Below are 21,508 nucleotides of genomic sequence, written 5' to 3' on the forward strand. Positions count from 1 at the left end.
TATATTGCTGACCTTCATTTTTATTTAAATATATTCATCTTGAAAGAGACTATACAGCAAATATAAATGTAAACATGCAATGTCTACATCAGAATTAAGCAAAATGAATTTTTAGGCACAAGATTTTAAATATTATTAAAGGGTCCAACGGATCTAAAACTGAAACAACAGAGGCAACAAAAATACACATTTCCTAACACTTGAGTTGGTCTTCCAAGCTACTGGTTAAGGCCTGAGTCTTAGAAAGTCTATGTTCCTTGCCAAATGGAAAGATCCACTTTGGCTATTCTTAAGACATATCTACAAATAGACAAATAATTCTCTTTCAAAATAATGTAATAAATATGACATTCACTCACACACACAAGCTTAAAAAAGGGAAGGAAAGACTTTGGAATTTTCAAGTTTCCCTATTACTGCAGCAAACCACCCATAGAGAAAATTATTCTGCTACAGAAATAGAATAACCAGTTGCATTATTACAAATCTCTAGTCTATGTGTATTGCATTTTCCCAACATTTTTTAAAGGATTGCCATGGTGTCTCTGTAGAACTAGTTTCCCCACCCTACCCAAATGGCCAACATTGCATAGAGCAAATAAAAGGTAATTTAAGAATTCAGTAGGGACTTACATGGGTAATTTCAGCATTGTCTCAATGCCTGGAATGTTTCCCCTATGTTTATCCTCAGTCTTTAACTAGTTGTCTTAGCCTCTTCTCCACCAGGCTAGGAGTATGTGCATATCTAGTTCTGTGATGACAGTCCCTGCTTTTGAGGCGCTCATACCAACCAGAGACCAGGTAGGAGAAAGGCAGTCTGTATGCACACCAGGGCACACCCCATAGGAAGAAATGAAGAGTTGGTGAAAGTGGTACCTGAGAAGCTCTGGAGAAGGTTGAGTGAGTGCAGAAGAGGGGACAGCAAAGGCACAGAGACAGGAAGGAAGTCACTTGGTTGGCACAATGATACCCCTGAGAAGTCATCATTGTCATCATCATGCAGGAGGCTACATTCTGGATTTTCAAAAATGGCTTTCTTACTGTAGTGGGGAAAGGAGATAGGACCACTGAAGGATTTGTGAGAGAGCAAAACTGGCGCCAACAAAAGAATATGGTGCTAGGTAGGCCAGTGACAGGAGCCTGGGGCTCAGAAGGCTAAACTTTCAAGCCCATTGCCACATGCAAGTACTTCCTATAGAAACAGTCACTGATCAGCACGCCAACACCACAGTTCTGTCTACACAAACCAAGGCTTTGTGGAGAAAAGTGGGGCAAGGGGAGACTTGAATAGGCATTTTTAGTTCAAGTTTCTGGAACCTGCCCCAGGGTGAGCAAGTTAAAAGCAGTAAGACAATTCAATTCCCACATCCAGGGACAATTCAAATCACCCAATCATGACTTTCACCTTCCCTGAGCTGTCATAACCAGAGAATTATAAAGCAATTGTCAGTTTGCTATAGAGATTCTCACCTGCCATCGGAGATTCCCAATGGGCTGAGACCCCAGCACAAGGTCCCAGTGCACACTCTCCACCTGTACTTGGGCAGAGTGGTGTAGATGTGATGCTGGGCAATGGCTTCTGCCCAGTCTCGGCTCACTTTAATCTCTGTGTGGATCAAATAGTTGACCTATATGATACAACTCTAACCTAAACCCCTACCATGGACCATCCATTTCCCTTCTAGGTCCAGACCACCTCCCTCCACTAGCTCAGGAGAAAAGGTATGTGAGCAGAGGAACCCAAGGAAAGCATTATTAATACCTTAAAGCAAAGACAGGAATTTCCTAGGATATATTCATTCTAACTACAGAGATGGGCAGCAACATACAAGTCACCACACACTTCCTCAATGTGGAACATTGACTAGTGACCATGTTCCAGCAGGAACAGTCATTTGGAAACAGCACACTACAAAAGGCAATGTTGTGATTCTCCTCTATAAAAATACCAATCAGTCTGGGAGTCAGGCACAAACAGTGCACAAAAGCATAAACAGAGCTCATGAAGAATGTCCCACACCTGCAGAGTTCATGAAGAATGTCCCACACTGCACAACTCCATTCTGCATCCATTCTCATCTATGGAGGCTTTCTCCTGCTTCATCCGCTCAGAGGTTTCTTCATCACATCCCCTTTTGATTCCTAACCTCTGCTAACACCCATGGAATGAAGAACACCTAGGGATGGATCCACATGAACCCAAAAGCCTCATATGGGCTGAGGATTATGTGTCAGCATGGCAACTGCTGCTTTAACCTGCTCACTCTACCCCATGGACACAAGAAATGCCTAAGTCTGAATCCAAGTTGAACACCAGCAATGCTTTTTCTTTTGGAATCTGACAGAAAGTTCCATGCAGAAATATCTGATGCCAGCAAATGTAATTCAAAGAAGTAGTGAGCAAAAGCTTGCACCAGGGACAGGTGACTGGCCATCCCTTGCTGTGTGCTTCCCTTTCTTAGCTGCACTGAGCTGAGCTACTAGATTTCCAACACACACACACACACACACACACACACACACACACACACACAACTAATTGACCCAAAGACTCTGTCAAGGTCTACTTCTATGGTCTTGTCAACTGGGATCAGAACAAAACTTCCTTACCACTTCATGCCAACAGTGTAAAGTGGTCTTAATGTATTTCTATGATATAGTTTGAGGATCTCTTTTTTCTTTCCATAACCCTCAAAGACTTTTATTTTACTGGTACAGATCGCCTGGCCAAACCGATGACTGCTGAATTACTGGCCTGGTGAAGACATGGGCTTTGAATGCCCTAGACCAAGGTACATTGGTCAGTTTTTCATTAGTAATGTTAACCACATGGAAACAGAATTCCGTTAGTTCTCCTATAGATCTACTTAAACTCTGAAACAATAGATTGTTCAAGAATTATGTGAGAAAACCACCCATCACCACCAAGTTAAAGACTGAGTATCTGCATGCTTCCAGGCCTTAACTCCTCCTACAGGCTCTGCTTTGCAACATCCTCCTGTGGTGTGGAGTCCTGGCAGAAGTTGCTGAGTCTTGCAGCATGTCTGCATACCAGAAAGACGATTTCAAAAGCCTGGTGCTAGTCATCACTGTCACTGCCAGACTCACTTAACTGCAAATCATTTCCTACAAAAAAAGAAAAGAAAATGAAGCTGAGAGCACAGTAGTTTATGACTCCCTTGGCTCCTCTGCTCTACCTACAGAGCAGTTCTTTGTCCTTTAATACACTTATATTTTGCCTTCACTTAAAACATCAAGACTTATTTAAAATTCTTTGGCTGGCTGTTCACCTATCACATCACACTAAAAGCTTCCTAATTGGGGCTGGAGAGATGGTTCAACTGTTAAGAGCACTTGTTGTGTGGAAAGGCTACCTTAAATGCCCTTCCCTGATAATGACATTGATGAATAACTTATATATATGCCATCATAGAGCCCTCATCTAGTAGATGATGGAAACAGAAACAGACACCCATAGCTAAACACTGAGCCGAACTCCTGGAATCCAGCTGCAGAGAGGGAGGAGTGATGAGCAAAGGGGGTTAAGACCAGGCTGGAAAACTCCACAGACAGCTGACCTAAACAAGGGGGGGGGGGAGCTCATGGACCCCCAGACTGATAGCAGGGAAACCAGCATTGGACGGACTCAGACTCCCTGAATGTATGTCTCAGTTAGAAGGCCTGGGCAGTCTAAGGGACCTCTGACAGTGGAACCAGGATGTATCCCTGGTGCACAAATGGACTTTGGGAGCACATTCCCCATGGAGGGATACTCCCTTAACCTAGAGGCGGGAGGGAAGGCCTAGTCCCTACTCCAAATGACTTGACAGATTTTGATGATCCCTCCTGGAAGGTATCACCCTCCCTGTGGAGTGGGGGGGGGGGGAGGATGAGATGGGAGGGGGGCTGGGAAGTATGGCAGGGAGGGAGAGGGAACTGGGATCGAGTAAAACCTTAAAAAAAAAAAAAAAAGAGCATTTGTTGCTCTTGTAGAGGACCCAGGTTAGATTCCTGACTCCCAAATGGTGACTCCTATAACTCCAGTTTCCAGGGAATCTGATGCCCTCTCTGACTGACTTAGGCATCAAATATGCATGAGGCATAATACATAGAGGAAGGCAAAACACATACACAAAATAAAAAGAATATATCTAATTTAAAAACGAAACAAAATAAAAACCAGAAAACCTTTGCTAATAAACTTATTAGGCGGGAAAACCAATTTGGTTTACTGAAAAGACTGGTGCAGTCAACATTTTGAAAGAAACATTACTTTTAACATATGCAAAGCACAATTTGGTGCTGCTTATTAGTCCTGAGGAGGAGCAGTAAGTTTTTATGTGCTAAAAAAATAGAAATAACACAGCACTTGCCTACTCATTCACATTAAGGTGCTTTATAACTGTTTATTTTACGTATATAAGTATTTGGTCTACATGCATGTCTATATACCATGCGGGTGCCTGGTACCCTTGGAAGTCAGAAGAGGGCATTGGATCCCCTGGAAATGGACTTATAGGTGGTTGTGAGCTGCCACGTGTGTGCTAGGAATTGAACCCAGCTCGTCTGTAAGAACAAGTGCTCTTAACCCCTAAGCCATCTCTGCAGCTTCATGAAATTGTTTTAGAAAAAAATTAAATAGAGCCAGGTGGCTTATGCCTATAACCCAGCACTAAGGAAGCTGAGGCAAGAAGATCATAAATTCAACCTCCCCCAAACCCCACCCTTACAAAAAAACTAAGTAAACAAAAAGTTTCCATTAACTTTAAGCATGTTAATCCAGTGTCTCCTCTGCCCATCTCTCTCCAGGATATTTATATTACTTTAATAGAAAGCTCCAGATTCTTAGAATGTGTATAAAAGAAACTCAGCTAATAGCAGTTGGATGAAAGTGAACGTTCATATTTCTTACATTTAGACCAGCTGTTCTCTGTCCCTGGAACCCTCTCAAGAGGACCCAGTCCCATCCCTGAGGACTTCCTTTTCTGACTGTGTGAGAGCATACTTCTTACCTGGACCTTGACTTATACAGATGACAAGGCATACCAGGTAAATGCTGAGATGCTCTGGTTGGCAGATGAAGGGATGGCATAAGTGGATAGAGGTCAGACATGCTGTTATATACCCAACAAGTCACAGCACAGCCCTGCAAAAAGGAACTATGCAGCCTGGAATGTCCACAGCATTGAGACTAATAATAATGTCTGCTTGGACACACTGCAGGGCTAACCAGGTCTGCATCCCACCTCCCCTGGCAGGCCTTCCAATTTCCTCAAGGGAAGATGACTAGGAGAGAGACTGTTCACCATGCAAGGTTCGGGGGGCACAGAATCACCCCTCTCTGAAACAAAGCCAATTTTATTCTGGTTTTCCTCTGTGTTACCTTATCAACTGTAGAAAAAAGCTACCCAAACATGACAACATCCTGTCTTTTCTCTTGCCAAAGGCTAGGTGTCCAAATAGCAGTAATAGGTTAACTTTTGAAAGCCAGCTGTAGGTGGGCCATGTCTTAAATCTGGTGTATGGAAAACCAGAAAGTCTACAATCAAGTTTTAGCATTTTGCAGAAGTCTCAGCCACAAGTAAGGGGAGAAAAAGAAAGAAAAAAACCAATTTGTCCTTGTCAAGACCCTTTCCTGTGCCCTAAATGCCTGTAGTTGATAGGTTCCAACACAAGACAACATAGGCTGCATACGGCCTGCCCTGTCTCAGCTACCAAAGGACACACTTACTGAGTGTATTCATGAGCTGAGAGCTTCCTTGGGGCCGGCTGGACCCATTGGCCACTGCAGGCCCACTGTTGTAGGACCGCTGGTGTGAGGGCTGGGGAGGAGGGGCAGGGCCATCGTCCTCTCCTCCGCTGCTGGCACTGTCATCATCACTTGCGGAAGAGCTGTCAGAGTCAGAGGAGCTGCTCCCACTGCTGCTGCTCATCTGCTCAATAATGTCAACCTCAGCCCGAAGCTCTGCAAAGACACAACAGGGCACAGCCAGCACGGTCACTATCCTGAAATGAGGGGAAGCGTCTATGAACAGTAGCCGACAAAACCAACTGCGGTGAGGGACTTCCATCTTCTGTTTCTTGAGTATGACAAATGGGCTCCCAAACTGACAAAGATACCTACTCCATCTTGGGGCTAATGGGAACACTCAATGTTTCAGAATGACTCTCCTGTGTAAGACATATCAGGGTTATTATTTCCATAAATAAATAGTCTGATGTGGGTGTGGTGTGTGCCTATAACCTCAGCCCTTGGGCAGTGGAGTTAGGAAGGTCTTGAGTTCAGGACCAGCCTGGGTTGCAGAGTGAGACCTTGACACAAACAAGCAAACAAATGGGAGTTACTGTATAAAACCCCAAATAAGAGAAAAGAATACAAAAACATTTATTGAGCAATTGCAAGTCTCCCAGTCCCAGGGACAGCCTGTCAGTGAAGTCACAGTGAGGAGACTGAGGCACTGAGGCACTCTGTACCCACAGTCACTCACAGAGAGCATCAGAAGCCTGTGCTTGCTCACCTCCTCCTCATACAGTCAATGGCCCAAACCCAAAGGTGCTGCACACTCGTGTGGGACATCCTATCTCAATCTAATTAGACAGTCCCTCAGAGCCATGCCCACAGGCTACATAACCCCTCAGAGGAGTGCCCAGAGGCTTGTCCCTAGGCGATTTCAGATTCTGACAAGCTGACCATGACCAGTAGTGAGGTCAACATCAATGGATTTCCTAAGCTACCAAGGAAAAAGACAGCTAGACAGCCTGTGTGAGCCTGAGTCCTTTCTGACTCCCATGGAAGCCTATAAGACAAACCCTGGCAAAGGAGGCCAAATGGTGAAATGTCATCACTTTTGACTCTCACATTCGATCATGGCTATGCTTGTCAGGTTCTGCATTCTTCATGGATGTAAAGTAGAAAAACATGTTTTCCCTAACCAATCCACTGTCCCTGGTCACATGAAGACAACTGGTAGATTTTTTTTTTTCTGTCCAAACATCACCAGGGCCTTACGTGGCTATGACTCCTTTAAGTGCAACTGGCAACAACTGGCCACTCATGGCCAAATTCCTGTTCCATTCTAGAATCCAAGAGGGAAAATAATCAAGAGGTATGGCAGCTGTGTGAAACTCGGGGTGACTGGGTTTCTGAGAAGGCACTATTTCTACAGGATAAAGAAGGCAAACTCCCAGAAAGCCTTCAACTCCTCCTGTTCTCTACTATTAGGGGCCGCATTTGTCCCACAAAACTTATAAATGTGAAATATGATACTCGGCCCCATAATGCCTGAGAGTCTGGAGGGCCAACACCCTCTACTGTGTGGGATGAAGACCAGGGTAAACTTGTCTTAAGTCAGTAAAGGAAAGGATCAAGCCAGACCTCTAAGTCCTTCTGGGTCAGATTCCATCCCCAGTGGCCTCAGGGCCTTTCAGGATTACATGCTCTGGGACAGCAAAGAGCATCTAACCTTGGCATCTTAAGAATTCCCTTAATAAAGCACTTGTATTTGCATTCATTAATCAGTAGGGGAGCTCAGAATTTACACACCAAGAATACTCTTTCTGGGAGTCTAAAGCCCTGTGATGCTTATTTAAACCCTAAGCCTCTAAAAATACTTCCAAGACAATCCCACCCAAGCTGGACTCATTCTTGTCAAATGCCATATGTGATAAAGTGTCAGCCCTCAGCAGCTCTAGAGCCTGGAGCTCTGGTGACAGATCTGTAAGATAGCAAGTTTTGTGAGCTTCCCAAGAACCCAGTGCCTGCCTATGCGCCAGCCCAGCTCTCTACCTCTTTTGATGTCATCCAACTGGGGCTCAGGTGAAGGGTTATCCTTCAGAGGAGAAGTTTTGGGTCCAGCTGGAGGCTTCGTTGGGGCTCGGAATGGCATGGGTGGTGGAGGAGGTGGTGGCTGTGATGGCTGTGGGGGGCGAGTAGGCTGCTGTTCCATTCGGGCTTGGATTTTACTGCTCCCCTCGGCTCTGAAATAGGCATTAAATCAAGAGGCAAAATAGTATCTCTTCAAAATGACCAAGCACACAGGCAGCATCTGCAGAACTCAGTATTCTTTCCAAGTGACTGCAAAATCTGATCTTCATAATTTCACCATGAGAACACAACAACCATGTGTCTACTGCATCCCAGCATTCTACTATGCATCAGCAATACAGAGACAATGAAATGACCCTCTGTTTCCAAGGAGTGAACTTTTTTTTTTTCCTGAGTCAGGGTCTAGCTTGTACTCTGGGACAGCCTCAGCCTTCCAAGAGCTAAGATTACAGATGTGCTACATCCACTAAAAACTCAGCAAGGAGATAAAACACAGACACAATGTGATTAAATGTGTTTCCAAGAAAATATCACAATATGACTTAAATTCAATATACAGTTATAAAAATAAATATAGAAGTTTCTGAATAAACTGGATTTTGAAATACTGGCAGCTTGCAAGTTTTTACATTATTTTCTACCTCCAAGTGAGAAAATTTTATGCACTAATAATTTTTCCTACTCCTCTGTACACATGAAGCAGTTGTTCGTGGGAGCTTGAGATGTATGTGGGATCTCTAAGAGTGGGAGTAGGGTGTCTCCAACTCTTTTTGCCTGCTCTTGGGATCTTTTCCTCCTGCTGAGTTGCCTCATCTATCTTTGATTATGAGGGTCTTACTGCATGTTGTTATGCTGTGTTCTGTAAATATTACTGGGAGGCCTGCTCTTTTCTGAAGGGAAATGGAGGAACAGTGGATGGGGGTATAGGCTGCAGTTGGGATGTATTGTATGAGAGAAGAATAAAAACAAAATAAAATAAATCAAAATGCTCAAAAATGAGAAAATGGAAGAAGTTATATGGTTCAATAACCAATAAAAGGTATATGTAAACTAAAAAAAAAAAAAACAGTAATAGTTTCTTCTGCAAATGGACTAGCCTAGTGCTTAACTTCAGCATCTGCACAAATCCCCTTGAAGTTTCTCGGCAGGTTCTGACCTAGTAGGTCCTGATATTCCTCGAGTACCCAAGACACATGCTGCTGGTTCCCACCCAGATCACAGAGTAGAATGGGAATAGAGCACCATTGGTACCATAGGGGCATCAGGTTCACCTTAGGCCCTGACACAAAACAAAAGGATGGAACAGAAGCAGGCACTGTGCACACTGCCTATGGTGGTGTCTCGGCTCTAGCAGTCAAACTGTGTAAACCACAACCCCTGCCTCAAAGAAATTGCCTCTAAAAATTACTGGTAAAGATTAGTTACTACATCTAAAATATCCAGCATACTGGCCCATGATAACCTCAGTGAATGGGAGCTTTTCCTTTTCTAGTGAAATGAGTAAAAGAAAAAAAAATAGCTCGAGGAGGCATAAACAGACATCAGGTTGTAATAGTCTCTTAAAATTTAATTAACAGACTTGTGATTTAGCTCAGCGGTAAGAACACTTATACCTACCATGTGCAAAGTGCTGGATCTGATGCTTAGTACCCCCACACACAAGAACCTTAATCACTATCTTACAATGAACACTGTATTGCAGTGTATTTATATTATGAATTGATGTTCAGATAAACTCTAATGTTGAATGAACTATTAAGAAAGATCACTATTTAAAAAAAATAGGAAATATTTTATTTTTATTATTTTTAAGTTTTTTAACATATTTTTATTTATTTATGCTATGCCTCCTACCATGTGGGTCCAGAGGACTGGACTCAGGTCATCAGAGTTGGTGGCTAACATCTTTACCCACTGAGCAATCTTGCAAGACTGTTTTTTTTTTTTTTTTTTTTTTTTTTTTTTCCTGTTGTTTTGAAACAGGGTCTCATGCAACTAAGACTAGCCTCAAACTCACTATGCAGCTGTAGATGGCCTTGAATTCTTGATACTGCTGCCTCCAACTCTCACATGCTAGGCTTACAAGTGTGACCCACCATACTCAGCAAGGGTTTATTTTGATAGTATAGTCACCTCAAGTATATCCTAATTTGTAAGCAGTAATTTACTCTAATAAAGTTATGTAATTGATGCTGGGCAGTGGTGGTGGCACACGCCTTTAATCCCAGCACTCGGGAGATCTCTGAGTTCAAGACCAGCCTGGTCTACAAGAGCTAGTTCCAGGACAGCCTCCAAAACCACAGAGAAACCCTGTCTTGAAAAACCAAAATAAATAAATAAAAAGTTATGTAATTCTGTAATTTTTATATAAAAATCAAATTCCCCATATAAGAGCAATTATGAGATTGACAAAAATGGCTTAATTGTAAGTACCTTGTTTTTCCCCAATGACTTCATGTTGTAGCTCTTAAATAAAGCATTTTTTACTGAGGGAAATATACATTTCTGTCTGACACAGAAGTGGCTAACATTATTGATGGGACACTATGAACAAGCAGATGTTTGCACTTTATAAAACTGGACTAAATACCACAAAGACTTAGAGACATTTAAGAATATCCTTCAGGAGAGCATCTGCCGGCACACAAGGCCCTAGCTTTGATCCCCACAGTGCAAGTGGAAGGGAGAAAACCAAATCAGCCATACCTCGTCTTCTTGACCTGAATGCTGCTGCTGAGCTTCTCCAGCACATACTCTCCAGTGTCATGATTGATAATGAGCACACAATCTTTCTGATAAGGCCGCTTGTTCCCTTTGAACACAGTCATTGGTGGTGTGGACCCCTGCTTGCCACAAAAGTTAAGTATAAACACACCAGTTATGAACAGCCCACCTTTACAAAGTACACTGCCTCATCCATCCCTCATCAGAGCTACTCAGAAAGAACAAACGACCAATCTCTGTCTTAACTCCTCTGGCACTGAAGGTAAAAGGAAACGAACAGTTAGAACATAGCAAGTATCCAGTTTTAGGTAACCATAAATTGCATTAAATTTTTAAATTACCAGGCACATTTTTAACAGTGTAGGGAAATGTTTCAAAGAATAGTGACACATAAACTGAGAACAATTAATGTTCCCCTACACTACAGAGAGTAATCTCTATATTTCTTTGCAATTAAAGAGTTCAGGGCTTCCCCATCATACAAAAGACCAACATTCTCCAATGGTAAACCACCAACCTGGTGAGCGGAAGCTACCCCATGCCAATAATCTACCCAAGCCTTTTCAACTGCTCCCATGTTGCTCTGGTGCCAAAGGATAACATCTTTAAGGTGGCCCCTGGCTCCACCACCCATTCTGAGGCTCTGTTGTCTTCAGAAAATAAGCTCTTACTCCTGCCTCAGGGCTTTAACTGGACTATGTTTTAACTGCTATGTTTTGACTCCTGTCTAAATTTTTCCACCTTCTGCTAAATCCAAAGAGTTAGGAAACTATTCTCTGGATTTCTACAGTAAGAATTTGTTCGGGTTTGGTTTTGAGACAGGGTCTCCTATAGCCCAGCCTGGCCTTCTACTCTCAATCATCTTGCTTCTACCTCTCAAATGCTGGGATTACAGGAAAGCATAACATCCATATTTAAATTCCAGATCCTAAGCTGCACAAAGGCAAGAAATGTACTTGTTTGAAGTTAAATTCTTAAGAGCCTAGAAATGGGCTAGTACATTAAACATTCATTTAATACTTATCAAATATAGAATTTCTTACTTAGGAAAAAAATTGTTTAGCTCTTCAACCCCTTATTTTCACAGTAAAAAATAAGGTTTGAAAGGCAGCTTAGGGACCACTTACCTAGTCCCTTCATTTTCATTTGGGAAACTAAGGTCCAATGGGAGATGATGTAACCCGCCACAAGTAACATGTAATGAAAGACGTGTTTGCATGAACAGACTGTTTTTCCTCAGCTCCAAGGCTGACAGGCCTTGCTGCCCAGACTCTTCATGCTGTCACCAATTACACAGAGCTCACTGTATCTGAGGACAGAGTGTGAAATGTGCTAAAAACCTCTATTTTAACTTTTTTGTTTGCTTTTTGTTTTGCGAGTGTGTGTGTATTGCGCCTGCAGGCTTGTTTCCTTGTATGCGGGCAGATATGTGTGTGTGTGTGTGTGTGTGTGTGTGTGTGTGTGTGTGTGTGTGTGTGTATACACATATATACTTAGAGGCTAGAAGATGACAGCAGGCATCCTCCTCAATTGCTCTCCATTTTTCTTTGTGGAGGCAGGGTCTCTTGCTGAACCCAACTAAGTCTAGTTAGCCAGCTTGCCCCAGAGATGGCCTGTCCCTGCTTCCTTCCTTTTCCGTGTTCTCTGAGAACTGAAACTCCAGTCCTCATATTTGTGAAGTTTATCCACTGAGCCATCTCCCCAGGTCAAAGTATTAATGCAAATTTAAGTTTAGGTTTTCTTTTTGTTTTTCCTTTGGCTGTGCTGTGAATGAACCTACCACTGAGCAACAGCTCTAGACCCAAAATGCTGCCCTGAAGAGAGCTTCACAAAGTCTTTTCTTCCAAGTCCTAGGTGAAGCTTTTTTAAAAAGATGTATTTATTTATTATGTATATAGTGTTCTGCCTGCATGTACGACTGCAGGCCAGAAGAGGGCGCCAGATCTCATTATAGATGGTTGTGAGCCACCATGTGGTTGCTGGGAATAGAACTCAGGGACTCTGGAAGAGCCACCATCTCTCCAGCCCTCTTGGTGCAGCTTTTAACTGAGTTCTTCATCCTTAAATTAGCAATGTTCCAAACTTTTTGTTCCTGCCTGGGCCCATCAGCCTGCACTGGATGCCTGACCATATATAAAGATGTCCCTCTGGCTCCTGCCTGCCTTCTGGCTGCCCAATATTCAGAAGCTGCTATGGCTACACATGACACATAGGGCCTTTCTATCCAGAACTGCTTGGGAGAAACTATCTAGCAGAGGCACAGCTGTCCAGATGGAAACTTGCCTACTGTACTGCACACTGGAGGGAGAGGGGCTCAGGGACAAGGACAAAGACCCAAGCCCCATGAGACATGAGTTACCACCTACCAAACCCCTAAACTCCTATTTTACATATGCTGGCCATATATATATATATATATATATATATATATATATATATGGAAATTCAAACTATAAATATAACTCAAGAATTCGTTACACTAAACCAATAATAGAAGCAACTTACAGGAATATGTGGCAGTGTAATTGTGACTTCATCTCCTTTGCCAACCTGGAGCTCCCCTTCACAGGAAGTATCTATTGATGCTGGCTTAAAGTCATCTAAAAGAAACAAAGATTTCCCATTGAATGACTGAAAGTAAGGACTTCCCGGACATTTTAATTTCAGAATTAAAAACTGTATTTACATAAATAAAAATGGTTGAGGATTCTTTCATGTATGTGTGCCCCGTATGTACATGTGTACATGTATCTGCAGCACTTTATTAGACAGTCTCTCAGGTACTGTTAGTCTTTGTTAGTTTGTTTTTCAAGATAGGGTTTCTCTGAGTAATCCTGGATGTCCTGAAACTCACTTTGTAGATCAGGCTGGCCTTGAACTCAAGAGATCTGCCTGCCTCTGACTCCTGAGTACTAGAATTAAAGGTGTGTGCCACCACCGCCCAGCTTGTGTTGTTTATTGAGACAGGGTCTCTCATTGACCTGGAGCTCACTGAATAGGTAAAGTCAGTTGGCCAATGATCCTCCTGTCTTGATATCCCCAGCACTGGGATTACAACTGTTTATTATAGAAATCCAAATCAGATTTTCATGGCAAGTATTCACAAACCAGCTAACTCCCCAGCCCCATTATTTAAAATTCTAAAAAAAAAGACTTTTATACATAACTTCATATATGCTAGAACAATGAGCCCCAAATACCCTCATCCAATTCAATAATTACCAACTCAAGAGCACCTCTAATTATGTTTCCTTCCACTACACTATTATTTTGGTGTAAAGAGGTGAAACTCATAAACCCTTTTATTAATGAAAGGTATTTCCTTATTCTAAATGACAGATAGCAGTTAACTTCTACCATCCATAATAATGTAATTAGAACTGTGTGCACAGAAGGAACAGAGCAAACATTCTGACTATAAATGTCCATGAGACACAGGAGGCCACAAGGCTGACTTCGTTTTCAACAGAAACGTTCAAATGCAGAATCTGTCACACTCAAGTTCTTTCATTTTTGAAAAAGGTACACTTGAAGATATGTTCAGAAGCAGACAGGTGAACTCCAGAAGCGACCTGGCTTACTCTTACAAATCACACAATCGGAAGAGCCATTTTACTTCATATTAACACACACCTGCCTCAAACTGCAGGCCAGGTGCATATGTGCAGAATCTCACTTAAAACCCATTGTGTCCTTCAGTGGAGGGGGGACAAATTATAGTCTTATCACTTCCCCAATACTGTCTCACTGAAACAGCTGGAGCTGCTGTCAGTGGGAGGCAGAGAAACAACACAGGTGGCCACACAAAGATGGGACTTTAATATCTAACACACCCCCTTCCTATGTGTTGAGTCACATCTTTTACTCCCATGACAAAGCATGTCTTAGCTGTTGTTAATGCTACCGGAAACCAGAAGTCTATGAATCACAGAGGGATATGCTCTGTCAGCCAAATCTTTACCCAGGACACACAGTGGAAATACCCCACTCAGAGTCTATAATCATGTAGAAAAAGGCCCAACATAATGACTATTTCCACATTCCTTAAGCAGCTGTCTTGGTTTTCCAAACATAGATCAAGCTTTAACGTATGACAGGCTCACATTATTGTTCACCCACAAGTGAGCTGGCCCACAAGTTAAGGTGGTGAAGGTGACCAAAAGACATGAATGTCAGCTAGATATGGTGGGTCAGGCCAATGATTGCAGCACTACAGAGCCAGGGGCAGGCGTGGAGCATGTTCGGGGCTGGCTTGAGCTACATGATGAGTTCTAGACCAGCATAGCCTGCAGGAAGACACTGTCTCAAACAACAACAAAATCATTGTCAAAACAAACACAGAAAGAGGAAGAGAAAACCTTACGAATGGTACAAAGAATTCAGACTCCCTCGCTGTGGAGGGGACCAAGAGCCCTCAGAGGAAAGAAAAGCCAGGAAAAGAATACAGTAGTCAGAGTAAATGACGCTCGTAGCAAAGAAGTCTTTTCAAGGAGTGAGCCCTGATGGAATACAACAATTCGACAAAGGGAACACGAGGGAGAAGAAAAGGGGCCTCGATCCAAAGGAGTAAAGTGTGGCTTAAGGGCTGGGAAGGGGGATTTTAAATAAAAGCCTTCTGGGCTGGTATTTGAGACTGTAAGGAAAAAGAATAGCTAGCTGGCAGCAACCAGTGGTTTGGTTTGAGAGAAGCGATAAGAAAATAAACGAGCAAATCGAAGTCCCAGAGGATCTCGGGTGAGAGATAAGGAACGTGACGCTTTAGAGAGCCGAGGGGTGGACAGGAGGGTCTCGGGGCTGGCACGTGGCGGCCAGAGAGGCCGAAGGGAACCACGAGGAGCGCTCACTCACAGCGAATAGTGTGGAAGGAGGCCCGCGGCCGTTTCTCGAAGCTCTCCCCCAGCCGCAGGCAATGCTCCTCACGATCAAGCAGCGGGTTCGCCGTGCCGTTCATGGCCTTGCACCCGCCTAGCAGCCGGATCGGCGCTCTCCTAGCGCGGCCGCAGTCCCGGACTCCCGCGCAAGCGGCCCGCAGGACCGCACTCCCGGGACGCGGCTCCGCAGCACGCACTGAGCCAAGTCCGCGCCCACCGGGGGCCGGGAACCAGTCTCCGCGGCGTCTAGAGAGACTCTGAGGAAGCAAGGCCGCTGCGCTTCCGGCGTCGGGGCGGGACTTCCGGCTTCCCAACGGAAACAGCGGGGGAAGTGCCATGGAGAAAGGCTTCCCCGAGAGAGCTCTAGTCGGTGGGCGCTGAGTGCGTGGCTTCCAGTCTTTACACTTCAGCTGGAAGCTTGTTCCCCCGAGGGCTTGGCACACAGGTGAGTGCGCCCCGGCCTCTGCGTTGCCGGTAGCCCTGCCGGCTGAACGTGGGGGCTGAGTGGACGCGAGTGTGAGCGTCGGCACCCACGGCCCTCGACATGCCGGAGAGCCCGAGGGCCCTGGGAGAGATGACCCGTCGCTCGCCCTTCCCGCCGCGTCCGCCCCGTGCTTGCGGCTAGAGGGTTTCAGCTCGGTTGCTGCTGTGGCCTGTTGTGGCTGCGGTCACAAGCTCCGGCGCCAGCGAACGCGGCGCGGCCCGTCTCGTCGGTCGGCCGTCTGTCTACCCGCCTTCAGTTCGGGCTGCCGCCGGCGCTGTTTCCAGTCTCCTTTCCCGCGGGCACTGAACGTTGATGGGACTTTCCTTCTCACGTTTTCTCGGCCTACTCGTGGAAGCCGTGCCTTTGCCCCCGACTAAATCTATTCCTTGTAATACTCGGCTCATCGGGTTTGAATTGCAGTCCGCTACGTGGGAGTTCCGGTCTCTGAGTGCAGTGAGCTTTGTGCAGTAGACCGTCTTGGTCTTTGTGACCTCTCCCGTCCGCCCGCCCCCCGGCACGGTGTTAAGTAGAGTCAGCATCTGGCGGGTGTTGGGTGAACTGACCCCCGCGCCTTACAGAGCTGGTCAGGAGCCCCCCCCCCCCCAGAGTCTTGGACTGTTTTAGAACTCAAAGTCTCGAAGTTCTAAAGGAACCTCTAGCTCTGTGAGTCGGTATAGCCACTTGGAAGGCTGAGGCAGGAGGATATACGTTCTGGGGACAGCCTGGCCTTCTTCCATAGGGAATTCAAGGCTGCCTTTACATATCGAGATCCTGGCTAACAGAAGAAACAGGGTGGGAAGGGGAGTGGGCAGGTTATAACAGAATCACTAACTAGAATTTCTTTTCCCTGAGTAGCATCGACTGCTGCTGCTGAAGCCACAGAGTCACCTGGGGAAAATGTGCCAGAAAAAATCCGGTGTCTGCAGGATCAGCACCGATTGTTCAGATGCTCAAAGAGCAGAGAACGTTTAGCAACTACAATGGCTTTCCAAAGGAAAGGGCTGCAAGCAAGGACACTTAGTTCTGAAGAAGAGGAGAAACTGCAAAGAGACCGAGCTGTGGTGTCTGATTTTAAACAGCAAAAACTGGAAAAAGATGCTCAGAAGAACTGGGACCTTTTCTACAAAAGAAACAGTACCAATTTTTTCAAAGACAGACACTGGACCACCAGAGAGTTTGAGGAGCTAAGATCATGTAGGGAGGTAGGCTGGGGTTTCTCCTGGCCCTGAGCTATCCTCATTTGCGATGTGTAGAAGAGAGATCTTTTATTACATATATCATGTGCTCCAGCTGTGAACCTTGGGTGTCATTTCTCAGGCACTGTCTAGAGTCAGGCACTGTTTAGAGTCTGTCGCTGGGATTTGGGACACACAGATTAGCTTGGGCTAGATGGCAGGGAGCCTTCTTGGCACTGGGATGACAAGCATGCTTCACCATGCCCAGCTTTTTATGTGAGTGCCCATTTGAACTCAGGTCCTTGTAGTTGTATGACAAGCACTTTACTGACTGCACTGTCCTAAAGAAAATGTATGAAGCCTATCAAATATACCTAAGAAGAGTTCTGTTTAGTTTTGAGTAATTTCAGCATTTTCTGGGCTGTTTAATAGGAGAGAACTTTTAAGGCCTTTCCTTTTAGATTTATTTACTTTATTATCTTATGTGTTCCAAGTGTTTTGCCTGAGTGTATGCCTGTGCACCACTTGCATGTCTGGTGCCAGTGGAGGTCAGAAGGCATCAGATCCACTGGAACTGGGATGGCAGACAATTCTGACTTGCCGTGTGGATTCAGGCAATGGAACCTGGGTCCTCTGGAAGAGCAGCACATGCTCTTAACCACAGAGCAGTCTCTCCAGCCCCTTAGTGTTGTTTTCTACTTATTTAAAGCCAATTTGAAACTTAGAAATAGTAAATATTCAGAGTAAACTTTAGTGACAGATTGAAGCTATTTATAGTAGTTAACGGTAGTAGTTAATGAACCATTCACTATAAACCTTTTCTAAGATTTTTACATATGTTCTATTTAAGCTTCATAGCTCTCTATGAAGTCCATTAGCATTCTCATTTGAAGGAAAAAATCAAGGCACAAGAGTGTAGAAATAAGTTACCCAAGCATAGAACACAGGGTCTAAAGAGCAGCTGGAATTTGAGAAGAAAGTCAGCCCCAGAGTGTCTGCACTAATGGCTAGGAGTTTTGTGTGTGTGTTGGGTTTGGGTTTGGGGTTTTTGAGTTGGTTGGTTGTTTTTGTTGTTTGTTTTTGTTTTCCCTGTACCTTTGGAGCCTGTCCTGTAACTACCTCTGTAGACCAGGCTGGCATCAAACTCACAGAGATACACCTGCCTCTGCCTCCCAAGTGCTGGAACTAAAGGCGTATGCCACCACTGCCCAGCATTGTTGTTATTCTTAATACCAAACTGCCCAAGGTTGGGTAATTAAAAATGAGGTACCAGTATTATCTTTTCCTTACTAGTTCTGTTTATTAACAGCTTCATGCCTTCAGAGAAGTCTCTTTTTTATTGCTAAATCTTTTAGCTCAGTGTGTTTCTTCATTATGCAAATGTAATGTATTGTAACTTTTGTGTTCTTGTTCCTCAGTATGAAGGTCAAAAATTGACTTTGTTGGAAGCTGGATGTGGGGTTGGGAACTGTTTATTCCCACTTTTAGAAGAAGACTTGAATATCTTTGCCTATGCCTGTGATTTTTCTCCAAGGGCAGTAGACTATGTTAAGGTAGGTCCACCATATTATGCTCTTTCTGATTTCTTAGACCATTTGTCTAATTCCAATCCTCTTCTAGAAGCTTACCAGCTATGATCACCAAGAATGTCATTTTCTTTTGAATGTTCCTATAAAATATTTTGATTCAAAGCAAAGCAAGAAAATACTAAATAGTGCCTCTGTGCTTCATTCATATCTGCTTTATAGATTTATTTCTATTAATTTACATTAATAAGTTAGATTAATGTAACTAGTATTATGCATATGCTTCTCAAAACTCATATGCACAGTCCTCTGTGATGAATAATAGAAAAAATAAAATCCCTTAGAAGAAGAATGTGAATATGAATATTTAAATTTTAATAGATAATACCACTTTGCCTTTAAAAAAAAAAAGATTATGCCAATATATGTGTATATATTTGTGGAGGTGGTTTTGAGACAGTTTCTCTGTGTAGCTCTTGCTGTCCTGGAACTCACTCTGTAGACCAGGCTTTTAACTCAGAGATCCTCCTGCTTCTGATGGGATTTAAGGAATGTACCACCACTGCTTGGCTGCCAATTTATAATTTTACTCTTTCCTCTGTTTCCTCAGTATTTTTTGTTTTTGCCAATCTTCCAGAAAAAAAAGTATTTTATTGTTCTCATTACCCAATGATATTGAAGACTTAAATATGTAAATATACTTTTTCTTCTGCCATGAGCTCCTTTCTTCTGCATGTGTTTATTCAGACCTTACTATGCCAGTTGCTGTCTTCAGCATTGGGGTAAGCAGTGAACAAGAGACAGAGTCCCCACCAGTGCAGAACTTAACATCACAGTAAGAATCATCTGTTTATAACTGTTGCCTATGTTTCTGTTTACTTGTCATTTTATGTTTATAATATATTCGGGATGTTATAATACATATATTGCAAGCATCTCTTTTGCCTATTCAGCATTATTAATGGTGTCCCTTTCCTAACACAGGATTTAATCATATCTTTTTTGTTTTGTTTTGTTTTAGATAGCCCAGGCTGAGGCAAGTTAAACTGTTGATCCTCTTGCCTCAGCCTCATGAGTGCTGGTGATTCTTACACATAAAACCTTATTACCTCAAAACATAAAAGGTTAATAAATTGGATATAAGCCAAGTATGGTGGTGCACACTTGTAATCCCAGCATTTTTAATTCATATTATTTCTGTTATGCTATCATCATATTCACTGATTGTTTCTAAAAAAGATATTCCTCCAATAAGCTCATTTGAAAAAAGATTTATTTCTCTTATGAATTTAGTTCACTTTTTTTAATTTGGGGCACTTAAATGTTAGTCTTTTTATAGTTTCCATCCCTTACATTACCTGTCTTATTTGTCATGTTATCTGACTTTAACATTTTAATGTTTACATTTTATTATATGTTTAATTTTGTGTATTGTGTGCATGTGTATATGCACAGGAGTGTCAGATCCCTGTAGCTGGATTTATTGGTAGTAGTGATCTGCCATTGTGATTAATGGGAGTTGAACCAGGGTGCTCTAGAAAATCAGCATGTGTTCTTAACTGCAGCCCCTACGTATGTTTTTTTTTTTTTTTTTTATAAAAACATTAACTGTTTGTTAGCTAACTTGTTTATTTCTGTATATACATATATATTGTGTTTGTGTGCACATGTGTGCATGCTTGTGTGGAAGGGGGCGTGCACATTCCATGATACTCATGGAGGTCAGAGGGCAAGTTGCTGAGGTCTGCTCTCTCCCTCCACTATGCAGGATCTGGGGATTGAACTTAGTTAGGCTTGGCAGCAAGTACCCCTACCCACCAAGTCACCTCACCAGCCCCAGTGTCTACAACATTTTAATAATTATTATTTTAAATACCCAAATTTATAGTCTCTCATTCTGTGCCATATTTGAGTCTGGCTCTAAAGATTGCCTTCTTTCTTCACACATTTTTTTTCCTTGCTTCTTGGCATCTTGTATGCTTTTCTGTTGAAACTGTACATAATATTAGTTCAGGAGATACTGAAGTGAATAGGGATTTGTAATCAGAAGTTTTGTTTCTGTTGGTACAATTTCTGTTATATTTTTATTGTTGCTCTGAGTACCAGACACTTAAAACACCTTTGGTGACTTTTGTCTTTTGCTGGCTTTGGGTCTTTTTGTGCCTTGCCTGTCTCCTGGAGGATTTTGTGTAGGGTGAATAGTGCATATCCTTCTTGCCCTGCCCCTCTGTTTTTGAACTGTACAGTAGCTTTGTGTCTCAGAGTGTGGCCTTTCTACGTTTTTCTTTTCTGTTCTTTTAAAAGATAGATTTATTAATTTTATGTGTGTGGGTATTTTCCCTGCTCAAGCCTGTGGAGGTCAGAAGACAATTGTGAGCTGCCATGTAGGTGTGAGGAATCACTCCTAGGTCCTCTGGGAAAACAGCCAGTGCTCTTAATTTCTGAGCCATCCCTCCAGCCCCATGAAAATTTCTTTCTTTTCTTGCCCACCCTCTCCCAACAATGGAAGCATCTGTAATCTTGGGTTTAGGAGGAGGAGGCCCCCACCGCCTTCTTCCTGGGGTTACAGGGCTCTTTACTGGTGGTCATAGGCTCCACTTTTAGGTTGCTTTTCTCTTGCAGAGACATCTTTCTTTGCTAAAAGGATGTGAGGAAAGAGCAGCATTGTCTTTGTGAGACCCTGGCAGTGTTGCTGGTAGAAACACATTCAGCAAAAACAGCCCCTGTGGCTTCATCCTTAGTGCCCCTCACCACTTGCTAATTTTTAAACATTGTCTTTCCAGACTGGTAAGCAAACACTTGGGGCTTGGATCTCCCTGAAGACACTTGTTTTTCTCTAGATTTTACCGTCACAGGTTCTGTGATTTTTTTTTTTTTTTTTTTTTTCTTGGTTTTATAGACAC

The 21,508-nt window shown here is 43.3% G+C and overlaps 2 protein-coding genes across 2 annotated transcripts in view; one reads left to right on the forward strand and one right to left on the reverse strand.

Moving 5' to 3' along the window:
- Eaf1 (ELL associated factor 1) lies at positions 1-15,787 on the reverse strand. The gene is made up of 6 exons (XM_051204775.1): positions 15,398-15,787; positions 13,055-13,149; positions 10,532-10,668; positions 7,787-7,977; positions 5,732-5,965; positions 1-3,126 (listed from the first exon to the last, which is right to left on the reverse strand). Exons 1-6 carry the CDS (start codon positions 15,756-15,758, stop codon positions 3,080-3,082), a joined length of 1,065 nt encoding a protein of 354 aa, XP_051060732.1. The 5' UTR covers positions 15,759-15,787; the 3' UTR covers positions 1-3,079.
- The window catches only part of Mettl6 (methyltransferase 6, methylcytidine), a 15,181-nt gene continuing 9,443 nt past the window's right edge, over positions 15,771-21,508 (forward strand). The window contains exons 1-3 of the mRNA XM_051204776.1: positions 15,771-15,865; positions 16,760-17,106; positions 18,498-18,632. Of these exons, the coding sequence (XP_051060733.1) occupies positions 16,885-17,106; positions 18,498-18,632 (357 nt within the window). The 5' untranslated portion in view covers positions 15,771-15,865; positions 16,760-16,884. The remainder of the gene's footprint in view (positions 15,866-16,759; positions 17,107-18,497; positions 18,633-21,508) is intronic.

The sequence above is a fragment of the Phodopus roborovskii genome, unplaced genomic scaffold (assembly GCF_943737965.1).
Source record: "Phodopus roborovskii unplaced genomic scaffold, PHOROB, whole genome shotgun sequence".
NCBI lineage: Eukaryota > Metazoa > Chordata > Mammalia > Rodentia > Cricetidae > Phodopus > Phodopus roborovskii.

Coding starts and splice junctions, on each gene's coding strand:
- Eaf1 (XM_051204775.1), bottom strand. CDS start 15,758: ATGGCACTTCCCCCGCTGTTTCCGTTGGGAAGCCGGAAGTCCCGCCCC. Junction 13,150..15,397: donor CTCCTTCCACACTATTCGCT/GTGAGTGAGCGC, acceptor TGTTTCTTTTAG/ATGACTTTAAGCCAGCATCA. Junction 10,669..13,054: donor TTACACTGCCACATATTCCT/GTAAGTTGCTTC, acceptor TGTGGCAAGCAG/GGGTCCACACCACCAATGAC.